At 38.1% G+C, this 19,696-nt stretch overlaps 2 protein-coding genes across 17 annotated transcripts in view; one reads left to right on the top strand and one right to left on the bottom strand.

The window, feature by feature from the left end:
* Window positions 1–7,249, bottom strand: part of nrxn2b (neurexin 2b) — a 579,761-nt gene extending 572,512 nt beyond the window's left edge. For all 16 annotated transcript variants that reach the window (XM_047816422.1, XM_047816432.1, XM_047816433.1 and 13 more), the window contains exon 1: window positions 7,047–7,249. The gene's annotated coding sequence lies outside the window, so the exon portion shown is untranslated. The remainder of the gene's footprint in view (window positions 1–7,046) is intronic.
* Window positions 7,250–14,725: 7,476 nt separating this feature from the next.
* LOC113635513 (gamma-crystallin M2-like) lies at window positions 14,726–15,510 on the top strand. The gene is made up of 3 exons (XM_027135009.2): window positions 14,726–14,820; window positions 14,909–15,154; window positions 15,235–15,510. The coding sequence occupies exons 1-3, from the start codon at window positions 14,812–14,814 to the stop codon at window positions 15,508–15,510; spliced, it is 531 nt and encodes a 176-aa protein (XP_026990810.1). The 5' UTR covers window positions 14,726–14,811.
* Window positions 15,511–19,696: the final 4,186 nt, after the last annotated feature.

The following is a 19,696-nucleotide window of genomic DNA, read 5'->3' as shown; positions in this document are numbered from 1 at the left end:
GCACATCATTCCATCAAGGTAGAAACGTGACTGGATAGGTATCGATCTTTATACAAAGACACCCCACAATCTAACCCAATCACTTTACTTCTATATCACTTCAGTGTATAATGTTAAAAATAAGCAGTGTTAGATTTCTCAACATCTCTTCAAGAGAAATACTTCTCTAATAAATCCTTTCTCGATACTTAAAAACTCCCTGGAAATAAAAGAAAAAAAAGATCTTTGAAATTACATTGTGTGAAGGAAAAAATTACATTCGGGATTGTCTGATGTTCGTTCATTCATTCATTCATTCATTCATTTTCTACCGCTTATCCGACCTTCTCGGGTCACAGGGAGCCTGTTCCTATCTCAGGCGTCATCGGGCATCGAGGCAGGATACACCCTGGACGGAGTGCCAACCCATCGCAGGGCACACACACACTCTCATTCACTCACACACTCACACACTACGGACAATTTTCCAGAGATGCCAATCAACCTACCATGCATGTCTTTGGACCGGGGGAGGAAACCGGAGTACGCGGAGGAAACCCACGAGGCACGTGGAGAACATGCAAACTCCACACACACAAGGCGGAGGTGGGAATCGAACCCCCAACCCTGGCGGTGTGAGGCAAACGTGCAAACCACTAAGCCACCGTATTCCCTGCTCTGATGTTGTACAATGCAAAAGTGAGGACCGTCTCTTCATTTTCTATCATTAACATCATTCTTTTTAACCATTTGGAGTCACATTTAATGCTTCTGCAGGTGATCACTTGCATCATTTCATCACCAGAATCTCTTCTTAAAAAAAAGTGTTGAAGACTTTTCAACAGTGGAACGCTTTTCTATCACCAGAGCCTATAAAAGCTACTTCTACTGTATGAGCTGTTACTACAGAAACATTGATGTATAAGAACATAAATATAAACCTGAGATTCGAATTTCAGCTGGAAATACTGTCTATTTCAAAGTAATCGATACCCTCCATATAAGTAATCAGGCAGTATCAATACGTGTACGTACACGTCAAAGCCGGTTCAGTTTACCGGCAGCATTGTATTTGTGTGATATGCTGTAAGAGGAAAAATTCTGTGTGTCTTGCTGTTAGTTCTAAGAACCCCACCGAGTTATACAAGCAACAAAAATGGTTTTGATGTCTGAAATCCATGTATCTTGAAAGCCTTTCTTTAAAGCTGCTGCATTCAGCTGGACATAAAGCCAACATTAAGACCTTAAAGTACTATATAGGGGTGCGTTTATTTATTTTTTTCTCAATCTACTTTCTTGCTACAGTAAAATTCCTATACAGTATGCATTAGAATAACCTAATGCATGAATAGAAATGATTTGGCAACACGCTTAGCTAACACCTTAGTGGATGGTTCATAGGGCTACATAAGCAGTTCATGACAACAAAAATAAAGATTCATAATTATTCTTAAAGACATCATTGGCATGAGAATTCATTTTGTCATCCTGACATCAATGTATATATCTATATTTATACCATGATTAACTTTATGTCAGCTTTATGTCTTGTTGACAGCTAACAACTGTAGCCTTGTGTCACTTGTTATGAAGTGCTTACATAGGCATCATTCTAACATAACCCATGTGTTATGTTCATTATCATATGTGTTATGTCAGCTCATCATCAAAACTTACAAACACTGCCTTTATGTCAGCTAATGGTTGTTGAATTAAGTTTATGTCTATGTAGGCTTATATCAGTAGTCATAAAAAGGTTATGTAGGGGGTCATTTTAATATAAATTATGTCAACTTTTTAAAGGACAAGCATTCTCAATGTCAAAAGAGACATATGCTGCCTGTGTGAGAACTTAAAGTTAAATGTTTATGTACATTAATATCAGTTGTCATGAAGCAGTTATGTAGGACAGATGCTGACATAACATTCAAGTCAACTATTTACTTGGCTCAGATGGTATGCCATCCTGACATACATCAAAAGAGACATATGTTGCTTGCATGAGAGCTTATGACTAGTCAGATAAATCTGCATTAATGTTTATGTAGGTTTGGGCCACTTATTATGAAGCAGTTATGTACTGTAGGAGACATGCTGACATGACAGTTAAGTCAACGTTTCTCTTGACCTACAGTATATGGTATGAAATGTTGATATCAAAGTTTACAAAGTCTGGCTTCATGACAGCTGAAGACCGCATGCATAGGTTCATGTCAGTTCTTATGAAGTGTGTATGAAGTGATCTTTCTGATTAATCTGTTTAGTCAGCTGTGTAACATAATAAACTGTGCTAATCACAAAGGACTGGAGGAAGTATAACTGGTTGTGTGGGCCTTGCACTGAGTTCACGATTCTGCCTACATAACAGAGAGTGAGGTGGGGGGTGGCAGGGTGGGGTGGCAGGGTGGTGGGATCCTGCTCTTTTTTCCCGTAAAGCTCTTTCAAAGTGTGAAAATGGAGTAGAGAAATAATGAAGCACAGTCTTGCTTTGGTGAAGAATGGAGGATTACGATCGGCTTAGAAACCTGGCTTTCCTACTTTAATCTTAAGAGGCACACCTCTACTGTCTGGGGCAACAGGGCCAATGCTGGGTCATAGAGAATCCCACAATGAGACAAGACTAAGGGTTCAAAGTCAAAGTCATAGTGATGATGCTTTGAGAATTGGTTTATCCTAGGGCCATGCTGATGGAAACAGACACAGCAGTTCTCATCTCAGAACAATATCTCTGCTCGTGCTAAGGCTTCGGGATTTATTCTAGCTTCCTTACTTCTAGTTCTTGAATTCTACATAACTAATTGCGTATAAATGGGTATAAATAATGTTAAACAACTCCTTAGATAATAGCATGGAGAGGTCTGTTATCTAGCACACACACTTTGTATCTGTGTCTGATTCCCAAAACAGATATGTATCCATATCATGTCATTGCATTAAAGTTATACAACATCAAATAAATTATTTTTTTATACAGGTTTATCTAGAAGTCTAGTATAACATGTAATCATTTACAAGCAAATCCTTAAAGAAAACTATATGTCATGTGACCTGTACAGCACCGGAACTTTAAAACCACCGTCTTTTTAAGGCCGATGCAATAGCGCGATCCACAATCTGAAACTTGCTGACTAACGGCATCCAATACATGGGACATCAACTTTATCTACCAGTGTCTCGTTACCTTATTCCTGAAAAGGTTGTGGCATACACACAGACACGCAAATATTTAATCTGCTTGTTCAAATTAGCACAGTAGGCTTAGAATTGTACTATAAATGACTCTTACGGATACACGAGCTGCGATCTAGTATTTCAGGCAGATACCTGAACCAGCAAAAAAGCCATTTCATCTGATGGGACTAAAGGGCTTTAAAAATGTGTCTATCTATACCACAAATGAGATGCTACGCAGAAAAAGAGATTATTTGGAAGAAAATGTTGCAGCCCCGAAAGTTCATTTGTATTCGGAGCCACTGTGCGAATTTAATGCATTTCAGGATAAGTGGAGACGAAAGACCTTAAAATCCACTCACAGCTTGTAGTGAGCCGTCGATGCAACAGAGGTTCTCAAACAATTATTCAAATGGGGGAAATTTGCACTTATTACAAGTTATCTCAGTGCACATCAGCAGATTTGGAAACATCCTTCAGAGATTTGTATGAAACGGCGAAACCGTTGTCGGCCTGGAGGTGAGCTATAGCTCAGCGTTAGGAAACGGGGTAGAACGTGTGCTGTGGATCGCTGCTGTTATGTTTGTTTCAAAATGTCAGTGGAATTCACTTCGAAGCAAAGCTTTGGGGAGTGTTCGAAACACTTCATGGCAGCCTATAATGTGGATATTGATGTGTCATTGCCATTTCATCTCAACGTTTCATGCTTCCGAGCTCCGCTTACAATCTGTATACAACACACGAATTAGTCTTTTCTGAACATCAAACCCCATGAAATCAGGCTTTTTTGAGCATGTTTAAAAGAACGTTTGACATTTCGGAGAAAAATGTCGTGCTGTTGCTGTTTCAAAACACCCCACTGCAAAATGCCTGCTGGTGAAGTAACAATTTGCATGTCTTAATATAAAAGAATGGTGGTGTTTGCTCAGATTTAACAGCCCACTGCTGCTTGTTAAGTAAATAATTGCAATGAGAACATACAGTTAACAAACCTTTGAGCTTTGTTGGATCTCACTTTGCCTCAAGAGACGTGCATCTCTTTTCCATTTGGAAGCTAAGCCAGTTTCAGGGCCAGAAAAATAAGTAAACAGAATTCAAAAACAGATAATCGATGCAAATCTACTGTGAATTGCAAAAGAAAATCAGATATCTTTGATATTTCAATAAAATTTACAGGTCTGGACAGATGTGTAAATATTAGAAACCGAATCTTTAATTTTGTTCTGGTCTACAATATTCCAGTACTGTTTCATTGTGCTGTGTTTTCATTGTATTTTAAAAAATACTGTTCAAATGTAATGCTCTATATAATCTGGCTAATCAGCAATGTCATTTTTTTTCTCCTAATACCTTTCTAGCTAAACAAAAAAAAACAAATAATATATTTGAACAGAAATAGTGGTGAAATTAAGCTATAGTTTAATTAGTCTGAGTCGTTGAATTGAGTGAAATCTATTAATCTACATGTTTATTTCCATTATACTGATTAATATAGCATTAAAACTGTCCACCTTATATTGGGTAGGCCCACCTTATGCCATCAAAACAAACCAAGCCAGGGACTCCACAAGTCCTCTAAAGGACTGCTGTCGTGTCTAGCACCAAGATTTTTGCATCAGATGCTTTAAATCCTGTAATTTGCATCATGGGATCTCCATGTGACGATGCTCGATCAGACTGAGATCTGGTGATTTTGGAACAAATCAACATCTTGAACTTTTAGTCATGTTCCTCAAACCATTCCTGAACAATTTAGTCACAGGGAGCATTATCTTTCTGAAAGAGAACAGTGTTAATAGGGAAATACGTTGCCATGAAGAAGAAGTGGTCTGCAACAATGTTTAGGTACTGTAGGTGGCACGTGTCAAAGAATCATCCATATGAATACCAGGACCCAAGGTTTCTAATCAGGGCATTGTTCAGAGCCTCACACTGGCTCAGCTGGCTCGCTTCAATCCCATAGTGCATTCTGGTGCCATCTCTACTCCAGGTAGGCAACATACACCCACCCAGCCATCCACATTCCTTCACATTCACTGTGATTCATCAGACCAGGCCAACTTCTTCCATTACTGATGCTCATGTGACCATTTGAGGAGATTTCAGCAATGAGCAGAGATCAGCATTGAATCCATGACCGATCTGTGGCGGTAATGTAGCTCCATAAACAGCAAGTTATGATGTACTCTGTTCCTGATCTAGCAGTAGTATTTGAACTGGCCCGTATTTTTGCTATCAAACTGACATTAAAGCGATACCTTGTTTGTTTTCTTGAAATCTGTGAAAGGCAGTTAACCAACGTGCTAGCTGTAAACCCATTAATGTTAATTTCATTTAAAATATTAACAGTTAAGGGAATAGTTTCTTTTTTTTTTTGGTATTTAGAGAAGTACTTGGGGAAAAATTACAACAGGCTGATTAAAACAGACTATTTAATAATGTCATGCAGAATTGTTGAATGTTTACAAGCCACTTTTACTAAATATTAATCTACATGGGCTTTTAAAAGTACTGTTTTTTTTATCCAACTAATTTGCATTTGCTAATATACTACACTTGCAGAAATTAATCATAGTACTTCATTTTACAATGGAACAGAGAACAACAGGAAATATCTAAACAGTATTTGTGAAATATGTCAAGTTTCCCTGATTGGTTGCTCCAACAGCGTTGATTTGAGCTATTTGTTTATGAGGTGAGATCTTAATGAAACAAACCGAATTAACATTTCAAGGGTTCATTTATGTCCACCTGGACTTGATATGAACTCTGGGAGTGATTCTTCACACTGTGCACCCCGCCCTGTTCGCTCCAAACAAGCGCAATCGGCACGGCGTCACGACGCACACCATTTCCCCTTCATTTCTTTCTTTTTAGTGTATCCTTCATCTTGAGCAGTGATGTCGGGAAAGCACTTGGGTCACTTGATATATGTACTGTATATATCCCGCATATGCATGCTGCCTGTACGGCGTAAAAATAAGAGTTTCCCTCGCGCACTGAGCATCCAACAGGCAAAACGCACGCGCCCATGCATCCAAAAGCACATCTGCATAACACTGTAGCAGGGCAATTTTTCCATGACTAACATAGCGATCAGTTCATGAGTTTGATTAAATAAAACCTCTTTTAGAAACTCAATAACAGAATATATTAGACTATCTGCGCCCCCCCCCTCTCTTATGCACACATATATTCCTTTTGTGCGTTATTCAATTTTTCAATTTGACTTTGAATCATTGCACAGTTTGCATAACCTATACCAGTCACTTCTGTAGTTTACATTCCGTTGCAAGTATACATCTCCCTATAAATGCACCAAATTCAAACAGATATATGTTTCTCCCTATGTATTATAGAGAAGACGCACGCGGTGCAAACATCACCAAAATGCGTATTTTTGCGATCTTAAGCCAACAAATAAACAATGTTGCAGAAGCTTCTTCATTATTCACTGTACAATAAACGGCATTAATTTTAAGGCACTGTGTGTCTTCGACTCTTTTCTTTCTCTACTCTTTATTTGATCCCTTTTTCCTTCCTTTCTACCCATATGCCGCCTCATTATATATAATTCTTCCACCCGAAGAGTGCAGAAAGGGGAATAAATATCATTGAGACTGTATATGGAATATCTGTAAAGATGCAAAACAAACCAGCGTGGTCTCCAAGCTGGGGAAAAAAAAGATTGCAAGATATCTCAGATGATATAGGTTTGAACACGTTTATGGACAATATTAACCCGAACATCACATGAGCATCAGCATCTTTCCTTTAGATCAGACGAACTGTCCAATGCCACTGCAAAGCCATTTCTCTCCAGACGCATACCCTGCTTTTTAAACACAAAACTGCCCAGAACCCTTTCCATCCCTATGTAAAAGAGTCTCTTTTACCTTCAAAACGCCTTCACGTCTCCTCTTCTGATTCCTCTGCAAAAGAAAAAAAAAAGAAAAGTACGCTCAAAAAATTCCTCCACCAGATCGCTTCATATCCACTAATGCGCAGAGCAGAATGCAGTTTTCTGTTTCTCCACACTGCACATGAGAGCGGTCTTAGTCCGGCTGTATCACCTGCATCCCCGGAGCGGATCTGTAGGCAGCTTCAGCACCTCGAAAGTGGGTTGGAAACCCCGCCCACAGCCCCAACAACCCCGCCCCGTGACCCAAGCTGCGCTCTGATAGGCGAGCTTTCTTTCTGCGCGCTATGGAAATGCTACGTGACGTCATTATTGCTTTCCTTTTCTCCTAGCTATAATACTATTTAAGAGTGTATTTAAGAGTGTATTCTGTATACCACAACGCGTTATGGTAACATTACACTGAGATTTATGTTGGCAGATTATACATTTATTCATTTATCCACATATAGCACTGATATGTTGCTATATTTCTGAACAAACTATAATGAAAATCTAGAAAGAAAAATACACACACACACACACACACACACACACACACACACACACACACACACACACACACATATATATATATATATAACTACTATTATCTAGTGAACAATTTATTCTACACGGTTTACTCCAAATGTTCATACTGTAAGTAGTAAATGTGTATGATAGTGACCTTCTAAATTTTCTTTTTTTTATACTCTATTTTTCTCTGAGCTGTTAAAACTACTCAAGTGACATTAGAACAGTGGCTAAAAGTACTAATCGCTCCTTTAGTCAAGGCTCCCAGTTGTCCTGTCCACAGCATCGCTCACTCTACACCTGGGAGCCTTGACTAAAAGTACTAATCGCTGCTTTAATTTTCTTTTCAATGTTATTAATCATATAAAGCAAAATAAAAGCAATATATGATTAATAACAAGGAAAAGAAAATTAAAGCAGCGATTAGTACTTTTAGCCACTATTCTAATGTCACTTGGGTAGTTTTAACAGCTCAGAGAAAAATAGAGTATAAAAAAAAGAAAATTTAGAAGGTCACTATCATACACATTTACTACTTTATTATTTAATACACAGTACGTCTTACTGTAGTTTATCGTGTAAATATCTGTAAAAATGGACTCTAAATTTCTATGAAATAAATATATCATATTGTTATATATTCATTATTGTATGTTTCTAGCATTTAGCAGACACCTTTATAGAGAGTGATTTACATTTTATACAATTGAGCAATTGAGGGTTAAGGGCCTTGCTCAGGGGCCCAGCAGTGGCAGCTTGCTGAACATGGGAATCGAACTCACAACCTTCCGATTGATAATCCAACACCTTAAGCACTAGGTTACCCCATTCTCTATATTATAATATATAATAAATAATAATAAAAAAATTAATTACAGGAACTTGTTTACTATGATTTGTAATAGTAGGATGTCACTGTAAAGGTTTAAAAATAACAGACACTATTGGCTAGTTAACACAAGTTTATCGTGTTGCTTCAACTTTAGGTCACTATGGTAACCAAGGTAACCACCATCCGGCGTTAACTTGAAACATAATTAAATTTTTTGCAAGAATCAATTGTTGTTGTTTTTTCTTTATACCAAAACCATCTATTTTTAAATATGATCTTATTCAAATAAACCTTTAACCAATATTATGGTTATATGTTAGTCAACCATTTTTACCCTGTATGAGACAATCACAGCTTGTTACTGAACAATTATTTTAAAGTCATTTACTTCAGACACCAGTTATAGAAATTTCATAAATAACTGTTTGATTTGTAAATAATTTCTAGCTTACTACCTGACAGGATAAACAAGCTATCCAAACATATCCCAAATTTCCTCACTCATTCCTTGTCTCAAACTTCTCCATAGTCCTGCTCATTACTGTATTAACTCATATCACTGTCACAGTGTTGCAGATGCACAGCGATAGCTGAGTCTTGGCACTTGAGCTTAAAGCATCTGCCAAATTGGTCCTTTTGCATGTTTTTCCCTCCTGTCTCTGACATTTCATTGAGTCAACATTGCTGAAATTTTTAAAGCCACCCGCGCACGTGTTCATTAGGCAATTTGATTGGTTTTCGAATGCCTTAAAACACAGATACAGACATAGGCCTGTTTTACCTTAAACTGTGATGCTCTTTTAAAGACAAATCATTCACAGAAAAGCTGGATAAGTTAGCTCGAACTTTGTTACAACTGGACTACGAGACTACGTCTTTTTCCACATTCATTTATTCATCTTCTGGAAAACACATGCTTTAAAAGCTGCTTTTCTGATATAACCTTTCCAAATACATTTCTAAACCCTTTAAATCACCATTTTCTTTTTTCCCCCTAGAAATATATTGTTATCTATATTTAGAACCAAAAAAAAAAGTTTCTAGATGTTTCCATCATCATGAAATACTACATGTTTTATTTCGAAGGAAATTATAGAGGAACCTCTGTAGGAAGGAAGTTATTCTTGGATGCAAGTTGAATTGTATGCTTAATACATCATAATGTATGACTAACCAATAAAGAATTGATTGTCCGTCAGTTCTACTGCATTTTAAAGAATTTCTCTTGAAAGTGGCTCCATAGTCTAAGAAATCAACAGCTTCAAAAATGAACAACATACAAAAAAACAAAAACAAAAAAATTAGAAAGCCACATTTGCTTTAATGCAGGTCAATTAGAAGCACTTTCAAGAAGAAAAACTAGTGAAATAATAGAAAGAGGAGACTTAATGTAATGCACTCTCTGTACCAAAGGAATGGCTGAATATGAAAACTAAAATGATTCTATGACTGGCTTCATATGTGGAACTCCACAATGATTCCTTAAATTGAATCATTTTATATCTCTGAACTAATGTTAAATGGTTCCTTTTTTAATGTCATGCAGAATTTTCTTTCATTCATTCTTTCTTTCTTTCTTTCTTTCTTTCTTTTTCTATACAAATTTTGATATCAATGATTTCATCAGTTATACCAAGTATTTGAAGTTTTATGAAATGACAGGTCATATATTTTATAGAACCATTTTAATATAAAAGTTTCATTGCTCTCCAAGGGTTCCATATAATACCATGTTTTTAATTTTTTTATTTTTTGAAAAGGGATCGATTGGTACAATAAAAAAAACAGCAATGGAAAACCCCAAGGAATGTTTTTTGTCTATTTTAGTTATGTATTTGTAGTTTGTTTGTTTTTTTGTCTGTGCATGTGTATATTGTTTGTACACTACTCCTACAGTATGTGGTATTTTATCATAATTTCACAAAAAAGCAAAACTTTCCATATCAGTTCAGTTATTATTCATTTGCATGTGTAACACTAGAATAAGACATATGCCTATAATATGTTATTTTTATCTGGCAACCTGCCATGACAATGATGTTAAATTAGAAGTTTTATTTTTAAATCAGCCGTGCAAGAGATCAGTACTGTGAGTTACTTCAGCATTTGATTCATCCTGGGAGATTCCAAATAACAGTTGTTTCACCTCAAATAGGTGTGTGTATTGCGATCATTATGACTCCTTTAGATAAATAATTAGCATCTTGCAGGTGTGGATTTCTTGATGGTTTTTGCTTGTAATGAAACATGAATCAAACGGTTGCATTGACTCAGACATGCCTGACATTTAAGAGGAAACCTGGTGTTTCTGATCTGTTGAATATTCCAGACTGAAGCAATGATGTGCCGTGTGTGTGTGTGTGTGTGTGTGTGTGTGTGTGTGTGTGTGTGTGTGTGTGTGTGTGTGTGTCATGTGTCATCATGTGTCACTGTGGTTAAATCTTAAAAAGAAAAATGACTTAAACTCTGCTTTAAAGAATGTAAAAACTGTTTTTCTAATTTTTTAGGCTACTTTTAGGCTACTTTTTTAGGCCTTGACTGAGAAGGTGTAGGAATGTAGCCAAATACGAAGATAAAAAAATTGTAACTTGTTGACCAGGAAATGCACAGTGGTACCGGAACTGAGACTACCTGTAGGAGGTGGTGTGAGTTCTAGGGGTGAGTTTGCTCATGTAGGCAAATCGTACTTTGGTCTGCACTTGTTCAGGAAGTAAAGTAACCTGAGCGTGTGTGTTTTAGCTTATGATGACGTTATTATTTTCCAAAGCACACATGTACCACAAGTGATGTTGGACACAGAAGACAGGGGTGAGATGCCTTACAGTGCATAATAGCAAAACAATAGAAACAAGATAACGAGTCGATATGGTTGTGTTCTCCGTGTGCCTTTGTGATGACGTAAGATAAATGCAAATGCACTGGGGTTTGATAATATCAAGTGAAAGTGAAAACGTGAAAGTGACGTGACATACGGCTAAGTATGGTGACCCATACTCAGAATTTGTTCTCTGTGTTTAACCCACCCAAAGTGCACACACAGCAGTGAACACACACACACACACACACACACACACACACACACACACACACACACACACACACACCGTGAACACACACCCGGAGCAGTGGGAAGCCATGTATGCTGCGGTGGCCAGGGAGCAGTTGGGGGCACCTCAAGGGCACTTCAGTCATGGCCGGCCCGAGACTCAAACCCCCAACCATAGGGTTAGGTGATCAAGTGAACCAAAACAATGCTGCAGGGAGACCTGGGAAGTGACCACAGTGTGCAAATGACCAGTGTGAAAACCATCTCAGTAGCACAAGCAAGAGTCTTGTTATTTGCAATCAGGTAAGATGAAGCGGTCTAAGTTTACTTTATACTAACACACATGTACAGTATGGATGTTATGCTTTGATCAAGTTCTTGGCTAGCTTCCGTATATGCTCTTGTTCTGCAGATATATGTCAAATGCCTAGTGATAGCTCAGCAGTTAAGGCTCTGGGTTGTTGACTGAAGGATTGCAGTTCAAGCCCCAGCACTGCCAAGCTGAGACTGTTAGGTCCTTGAGCAAGGCCCTTAACTCTTTCCTGCTGCAGTGGTGCTGTATCATACCTGACCCTGTGCTCTGACCTCAACCTTCAAAGTTGGGATATGTGATGAAAGAATTTTACTTCTATCTATAGATCGATTCGATTTTTATTTAAAAACTGAGATACTGCACACGCAAAACTTCACTATTTTTCTACACTTTTTGTTTTAACGTATGTACTGTATATACCAGTTTTTACAAAGCAACTGCAATCTTCTAAGGTCTAGCAGATGATAAAATTCAAAACAGCTAAAGAGGTCACAGGATTAGCAAAAGATACTACTGTAAACTCAGTTTTTATGGTATAGATTGAAGGCAGATGCAGTTTTACCAGTAACCGAGAGAGCTTGACAGGAGCAACGGTATAAAGAACAGATACTTTCTGTTTCTGGAGTGATAGAGTGCTGTGCATTATGGGAAATGGGATAGTGAGTGTGACAAATCACTTGTACACTCATCTCAGCTTGCTACATCTATAGCGTATAAATGACTGAAGGAATGTTCTAGAAATTTTGTTCTGTAGAGCAGTACAGCTCACGATAAACTAAATAAACATTTTTGCAGCACAAAGATCTTTCCGAATAATTCCGTCTAATGGTTATGGTGAGACAAAATGGTTCTTCGATAGCTTTGTCAATCTAAAGAACCTTTCTTTTTAAGAATACGGAGTGATTTCCTGGAGGGCACGGTGGCTTAGTGGTTAGCACATTTGCCTCACACCTCCAGGGTTGGGGGTTAGATTCCCGCCTCCGCCTTGTGTGTTTGGAGTTTGCATGTTCTCCCCGTGCCTCGGGGGTTTCCTCCGGGTACTCCGGTTTCCTCCCCCGGTCCAAAGACATGCATGGTAGGTTGATTGGCATCTCTGGAAAATTGTCCGTAGTGTGTGAGTGTGTGAGTGAATGAGAGTGTGTGTGTGCCCTGCGATGGGTTGGCAGTCCGTCCAGGGTGTATCCTGCCTTGATGCCCTATGACTCCTGAGATAGGCACAGGCTCCCCCTGACCTGTGAAGTTCGGATAAGCGGTAGAAAATGAGTGAGAGAATGAGAGAGAGTGATTTCCTCTTCAAGAATAATAACGGAATCAGTCATAATCAGTACTATAAGTATCGATGTCTTGGTAGAACCACGTCTCCTAATACACTTTTTCTGCTTCGAATGTTATATATAATTAAATTATATATAGTTAATAACAGTTAGAAATGAGAAACATGTTTTATTGATTCAGCGACACACAGACTCATAAACACTGAGTGTAGATTTTTCACAAACCGTCACAGATTTGTAGCAGATCCTTGGTTTTGGCTTATCCAGTCACATGAATTTATGTAAATTATTCAGCTAAAGGCAATTCACAGCATTTTCACAGACTTTCAGAGATTAAAAAAAATGTTATCTTTTCTGATCTGATTTGTGTATTGACATTGATGGATACAATGGAAATAAAATGTGTACAGATGAATGGACGTGTTTAGCATGTGTTTAGAATTTATTTTACCATTTCCTGTCCAAAACAGGTGTCTCGTATATATTCCATTGGTACTGATGAAATGTAGTAACCTCGAGCTCCACGTCTGAATCATAGAATGGATAGTGTACAATGACTTAACTATTATTTTACTTCCGAATATCAACAATCCATAAACACATTTCTTCAACTCATACGGATGTTGTATGCCGTTAAAAGAAAAGTAAGAGAAGAGAAGAGAAGAGAAGAGAAGAGAAGAGAAGAAAGGGAAGAGAAAAGAAGAGAAAATAAAAGACCTGTTGTCCTTTTATGAAACAAGGTCGAGGGCCGATAAACATAATCCAGAATAGACGAAGGGACAAGGCAAACAATCGCATCATTTGAAAAAGATCACAAAATTGGCATACTATAATTCTAAATAATTAAAAACTTTTTTATTTATTTAATTTTTTAAGAAATATTCCGTGTGGTTCAGAACTTGATGCTTTCGATTCTTTCTTTGTTCAAGAGTGAAATGATGTGCCTTGTTCGTTAAGGGCCTATGTATTTACCTCCATGCTTCTTTCCTTCGATCATGATGGGTCTTCCTATGCCAGGCACTGAGAAGTTACCCCATATCACCATGCTGCCACCACCATGCTTCACTGCAGGGATGGTTTTAGCCACTTGATGAACAGTAACTGCATTTTGACAGACATAGTCCTTATAGTTTCTGCTTGAAGAGTTCGATTTTTGTCTCCTCAGACTAGCGAATCTTTTTCCTCAAGCTCTCAGAGTCCTTTAAGTGCTATGCCTTTTACAGTGAAGGGTTTAGACATCTTTAGACTGTGTTTTTTTTTTTTAAACCACTGCACTTAAAAAAAAAAATGGATCCTTACCAAATTGATCTTTGAAGGGGAATCTAGGAAAGTACTAGGAAAGTTCAGCAAGAATAAATAAATAAATAAATAAATAAATAAATAAATAAATAAATAAAGGGTAGCTATATAGAGATATATAGTAGAGAACTACAAATGTGCTGTGTTAACTATATCATGCTCTGTAATAGGAACAAAAAAACAACACTTCTAGCATGCTCATGGGATGAAAAGACAAGCTACAGTATAATTGAGATCATTCTAAAGTCCTCTGGAAGCGCATGTGTAACACATGCAAAGGTCTCCTGTAGCGGCATAGCACTGTATGGGCCTCTGTGCTATTTTGCTTGGTCAGGAGTTTTCACTATAGGAAGCACTCATTCTTTAGTCCCGGTCCAGGTATAAATTCACAGGTTAAACCAGGCAGAAGGAAAGCAGTTGGCCAGTTAGAAACAGCTTGAATCAAACCAAACAGTCATCACCACTATGGGCAGGGTAAGAATATGCAAATATAATGCTTGTATAAAAAAATGAATCTTAAATCATTCCTGATAATGTAATTAATTTCACTATATACCTCCAGGTTATCTTCTATGAGGACAGGAACTTCATGGGGCGCTCCTGGGAGTGCACCGGTGATTGTGCCGATATGCACTCTTACATGAGCCGCTGTCACTCCTGCAGGGTGGAGAGCGGATGCTGGATGGTCTACGACCGCAACAACTACATGGGAAACCAGTATTTCATGAGGAGGGGCGAGTACCCTGACTACATGAGCATGTGGGGCTGGGGCAACAACTGCATCAGGTCCTGCCGCATGATCCCCATGGTAGGGTATTACATGTGCAGTGTCATTTAGAATATGTTTGGCACAAAATTGAGATCTATATTTGATATTTTCCCAAACAGTACAGAGGATCCTACAGAATGAGGATCTATGAGAGAGACAACTTCATGGGTCAGATGATGGAGGTGATGGATGACTGTGATTCCTTCATGGATCGCTACCACTGGTCCAACGGCTGCATGTCCTGCCACGTGATGGACGGCCACTGGCTCATGTATGAGTATCCACACTACAGAGGCAGGATGTGGTACTTCAGGCCCGGAGAGTACAGGAACTTCAGAGACTACGGTGGCATGAGGTTCATGAGCATGAGGCGCATCATGGACTCCTGGTATTAAAATGAATGTAAACTAATTTGATTATTAAGTATGGTTTGAATAAAAATTGGCAAATTAATTGCTGGTTTTGTCTTTGTTATCTTTTACACCTTAGGATACCTTTATAGCAGAGGTTCACAGATTGACACGGTATCTACACTTAAATACATATTGGGTGAAATTAACAGCAGCATCTTAAAAACAAGCTTGAAAGGTGAAGATAAATTCACATAAATGTGCAAATCCTTTTTCTTTTCTATCCTATAACAAGCAATGAAGCCACTGGAATAGAGAGAAGAGTAGAGAATTTAATGTCCCTACATTTTCCTGTTATAGACGATTCCAAGTATAACCATTTCAGCAAGCACAGGAGATTCCAGGAATTTTTTTGTGTAATTCCAAGTATGAGCTTTTCTTCTTATAAGATGTCAGTTATGGTTAACAAGGTGATGCTGGTTGGCTTGATGACTCAGTGAAAATATGAGTCACTGTAAATGAAAACATTTGTATATCCATAGCTCTCAATTATAAACTCCAGACAAATGTTCTCAGGTTTGACCTTTGTTCCAAAGCTTGCCTGTGCTTTGTCTAGATCTTTGAATATTACTTTTCTACCTTTTAATATCGCCATTTTGAGCCTTTTTTTACACCTGGTCACGTCATGTATTTTCTCGTATCTGATAGCTATCTGATTTGTTAAAACTGTTCCATTTACATTAGGCTATATATATCAATCCGATCTTTCTACTCCCGCCAAAAATGCAAATATATTTGACCTCATTTCCGGGGTAATTGAAATGGAACACGCTTTGGTGTGTGCGGTTTTCAGAATGCAATCAAAAAGAAGATGAAAAAACTTGTTACGACGGTAATGCTACGAAAAACTAACCCTGCGTGTCGTCAAAGTTATGTGTTTCTGGTGCTATGCACGACTCGTGAGTCACCTGCCAGTGACATAATTACGTTTGGGAGGAGTATACTGTATATGCAGTATATGACGTATGTGGTTTGAACAACCTCATTCATTTACACCTGTCTAGTTTAATCTGAAATGCGTCCCAGACCACCTCCTGAAGTGGTTTGCACCGGATTTATATCCGTCTCGAAAACGTTTCAGAGGGCATTTAGACCTGGTCTTTTTACCATCGGATAGCTATCTGATAACAGAAAACGCAAGAAGTGAGCAGGTGTAAAAAGCACCCTTGATGATATTATGTCACCATGTAGAATTTTAGAACTGCATTTATGGGCTTTTTTTTAAATACTAAATGGTCTGAAGCTGAGATATCATGATATAATTTCATAGTTTTTAAATTTTACACTGCTCAAAACTGAATGTGCTAATGGTGCCTTGGAAAAACAGTAGAGTGGAGGTTACAACAGCAACAACATGTCATATTCATGCCAATAACCTTTAAATACAAGGGTGTTATGTGCAGTGCTTCTCTAAAATCTGTCTAGCATAAAATATTATGCTAGGCAGATAAAAGACTAGTAGTGGTTCTCTAGTAGTCCTAAGAAACCAACAATCTTCCAATCACAAGCTTATTTGATCCTGCTAAATCCTTTCATTTGTAATGAAGGTAAAGATGTACAGTACTGTACACTTTCAAGGCTCCTCAAGGGTTTTAAGGATGGTTCAGTGTTCTTAGCTTAATAATAGAATAGAAGAATATAGGACAAAAACTTTGCTTGAAATCCTCTTAGATAAAAAAAAAAAACACTCTCTTGAAGGGTTGGACATAGAACTCGAAATCCCTTGCTCTATATCATCTTACACATCGACAAACTGAGGAATCATACAATCCATCTCTGGAGTGTAGAGATGTTCCAAGATCTATCTGTCAATCATCAAGATAAAAATGTTCCTAGAGGGGGTTTCCATATCAAAGATATCCCAAGTTAATCCTATTTAGAAAGTCCATATTTGTGGCAAGAACCGTTAATTAAGCTCTATTTGTTGAGAAAATTGAATAAAGAATATTAGAATCCTTATCGGTTCTACCAGTGGGAGCTAAGAAAAAAAGTCTTTAAGGTCATTATAAGCATTAAGCACTTTCAGGGTTTTAAATGAATTATCTTGGGTACTTTTTAATCCCTGGGTGCAGTCTATCTAGCACCCAGAAATTCTTCATTTTGTTCCTTAGGGGAAGTCTTTAAGTTTCATTTATTTATTTATTTCTTCACTGGTTCGGTATTTAGCAGATTTTACGGTGTCAGAGGGATACTATCTTACAGCATGTTGTATATAAAAGCTGTTCCAAAGAGAAAAATCTATGAACCCTAGAGACATTTTTTTTTATAAAGATTATACAGTACAGATGTTCTCAGGTTGTGCTTATTTTTTTTTTATTAGGTATTATAAAAAATGATATTCAACAGTGCCAAAAGGTTCTTCGTTTTTGGTCCTTTGGAGACCATTAAGTAGAGCTCTAACTGGAATACAGCAATAGAAGAGGTCCTAAGTATCACCCTTGAAAAAAAACTGTTTTCCACTCGCCTGATTTCTAATGTACAGCATTCAACCGCTATTGATTTGATCAGCTTTCACTCATGAGTAATTCTTCATATCGTTCAGCCAACAGCCAGGCTATAATCTCAATGCCTCTCCCCAATACCACCACCATCACCCACCCCAAACCAGCTGAATGAATTAAATCTAATTGAATTGAAGTGTTTATAGCGAGCTGTAGTTTTTGCTCATCCCTGAATGAAGCTGAATTATGTGAGCGCCGAGATTGCGTTATTTATTATTATTGCACTGATCATTGTCTCATCGTGCATTTTCATGTGACTGGCTTGACATAATGAATTGCCGTTATGCATCAGAAACAAAAGCTCCTCCTCAGGGACAAGGTAGTCTTCTTTATTGAGGAAAAAGGAAATGAAAGCATTTTTTCCCATCAATGGATCAGCATTGAACAGATATCTCATGTTGGCAGTAATGGATACTTTCCATAGAATATTCATTCTCTTGTTATAAAAGTTGGAGGGTTGTAAGTTGTTTATTGGGTATTAAAATAATTATATATATTATAAAGTAGTTTATAGAAACATCCCTCCGAGATCATGTAAAAATGATCATTTGATGATCAACCATAAGTGCATAATATTAAACAAACTACTTCTATAAGGAAACAAGGCTTCATGTCTCTAAAGAAAGAACACCTGTCTGTACCCCTTCCTGGGCATTCTCCTCATGTCCCGGCTATGTTGTTTACACTGCACAAGCTCACCAGATAGCGTACCGAACATCGCCACTGCGCCTTAAGCAAACACCAGTCACGCACATTCACAAACACCCCCATGCCTTAAACGCCACATAAAACAGGAGTGGGACAGAAGGATAAGTCACAAAGGGATAACAGAGTCAGAGATGAGATTAGCTGTTTGTGTCAAGATCTCACTGCTCTTCTGGCAGTTCAGGTATTGTGAAACCGTGGCAGAAGGTATTTGTGTGCATGCTGTTGTTTGCTAGCCTGATTGCGATCCTTGCACAAATAGCAATGACACAAACAAGAGAAAGAGGGCGGGGGGGGACAAGAAAGAGATACTCAGAGAAAAGAGCAGTCCTTGTTCTCCCATTTTTACTCTTCTTTCTTCTTTAATCTCTGCACTCTCTCTCTCTGCTAGGAAGAATAGTGCCTTTGTGTTGCACTATCAAGCCAAACAACTCGAACATAATCACAGCAATCTCTCCCATCTCTCTCTTCTGCCTTTCTCGAGTTTTAATATTCTTACCTTCTTTGAGCACTCTCAAAACCCCTCCGTGTCTGGCCATTTTCGATGTTTCTGTCACCCTGTGCGTGGCTGAAATGAACACAACTTCAAGGCCTGGCGGCCTTGGCGCACGCTTCATCATCCAAGCATTCGATTTTTACCCATTTCTCTTTAAGATCCTACTTTAATTTGCTTTCCAGGGGAAGAAAAGAAGTGCGTTTAATGTCAGGCAGGCATATGCCGGAGCAACGAATAAGGCAATAACAAATGAAACAATATCCCTCATGAGTAGGACACCAGGGCTCTTATTGAACCGGCAAATGGGGAACGATAATGCACCATGCTTCGCTGAAGAGGTCCCTCTGTCTCTCCTTCTTTCTCATTTTAATAAAATGCAGTCTACACAAATTGAGTTGGGTAATTGTCCTCCAGAGCATTCAGAAGGACAGACACTTCTTTCTAGAGAAATATGTCTGGCAGCTACTGT

The sequence above is a fragment of the Tachysurus fulvidraco genome, chromosome 7 (genome assembly GCF_022655615.1).
Source record: "Tachysurus fulvidraco isolate hzauxx_2018 chromosome 7, HZAU_PFXX_2.0, whole genome shotgun sequence".
Taxonomy (NCBI): domain Eukaryota; kingdom Metazoa; phylum Chordata; class Actinopteri; order Siluriformes; family Bagridae; genus Tachysurus; species Tachysurus fulvidraco.
The sequence above is the reverse complement of the archived record's forward strand: the minus strand, read 5'-3'. Positions and strand labels throughout refer to the sequence as shown.

Bases quoted from the DNA above. Each gene is read 5' to 3' on its own strand.
- LOC113635513 (XM_027135009.2), top strand. The intron at 15,155-15,234 runs GTAGGGTATTAC...TTTCCCAAACAG, and splicing joins CCTGCCGCATGATCCCCATG to TACAGAGGATCCTACAGAAT.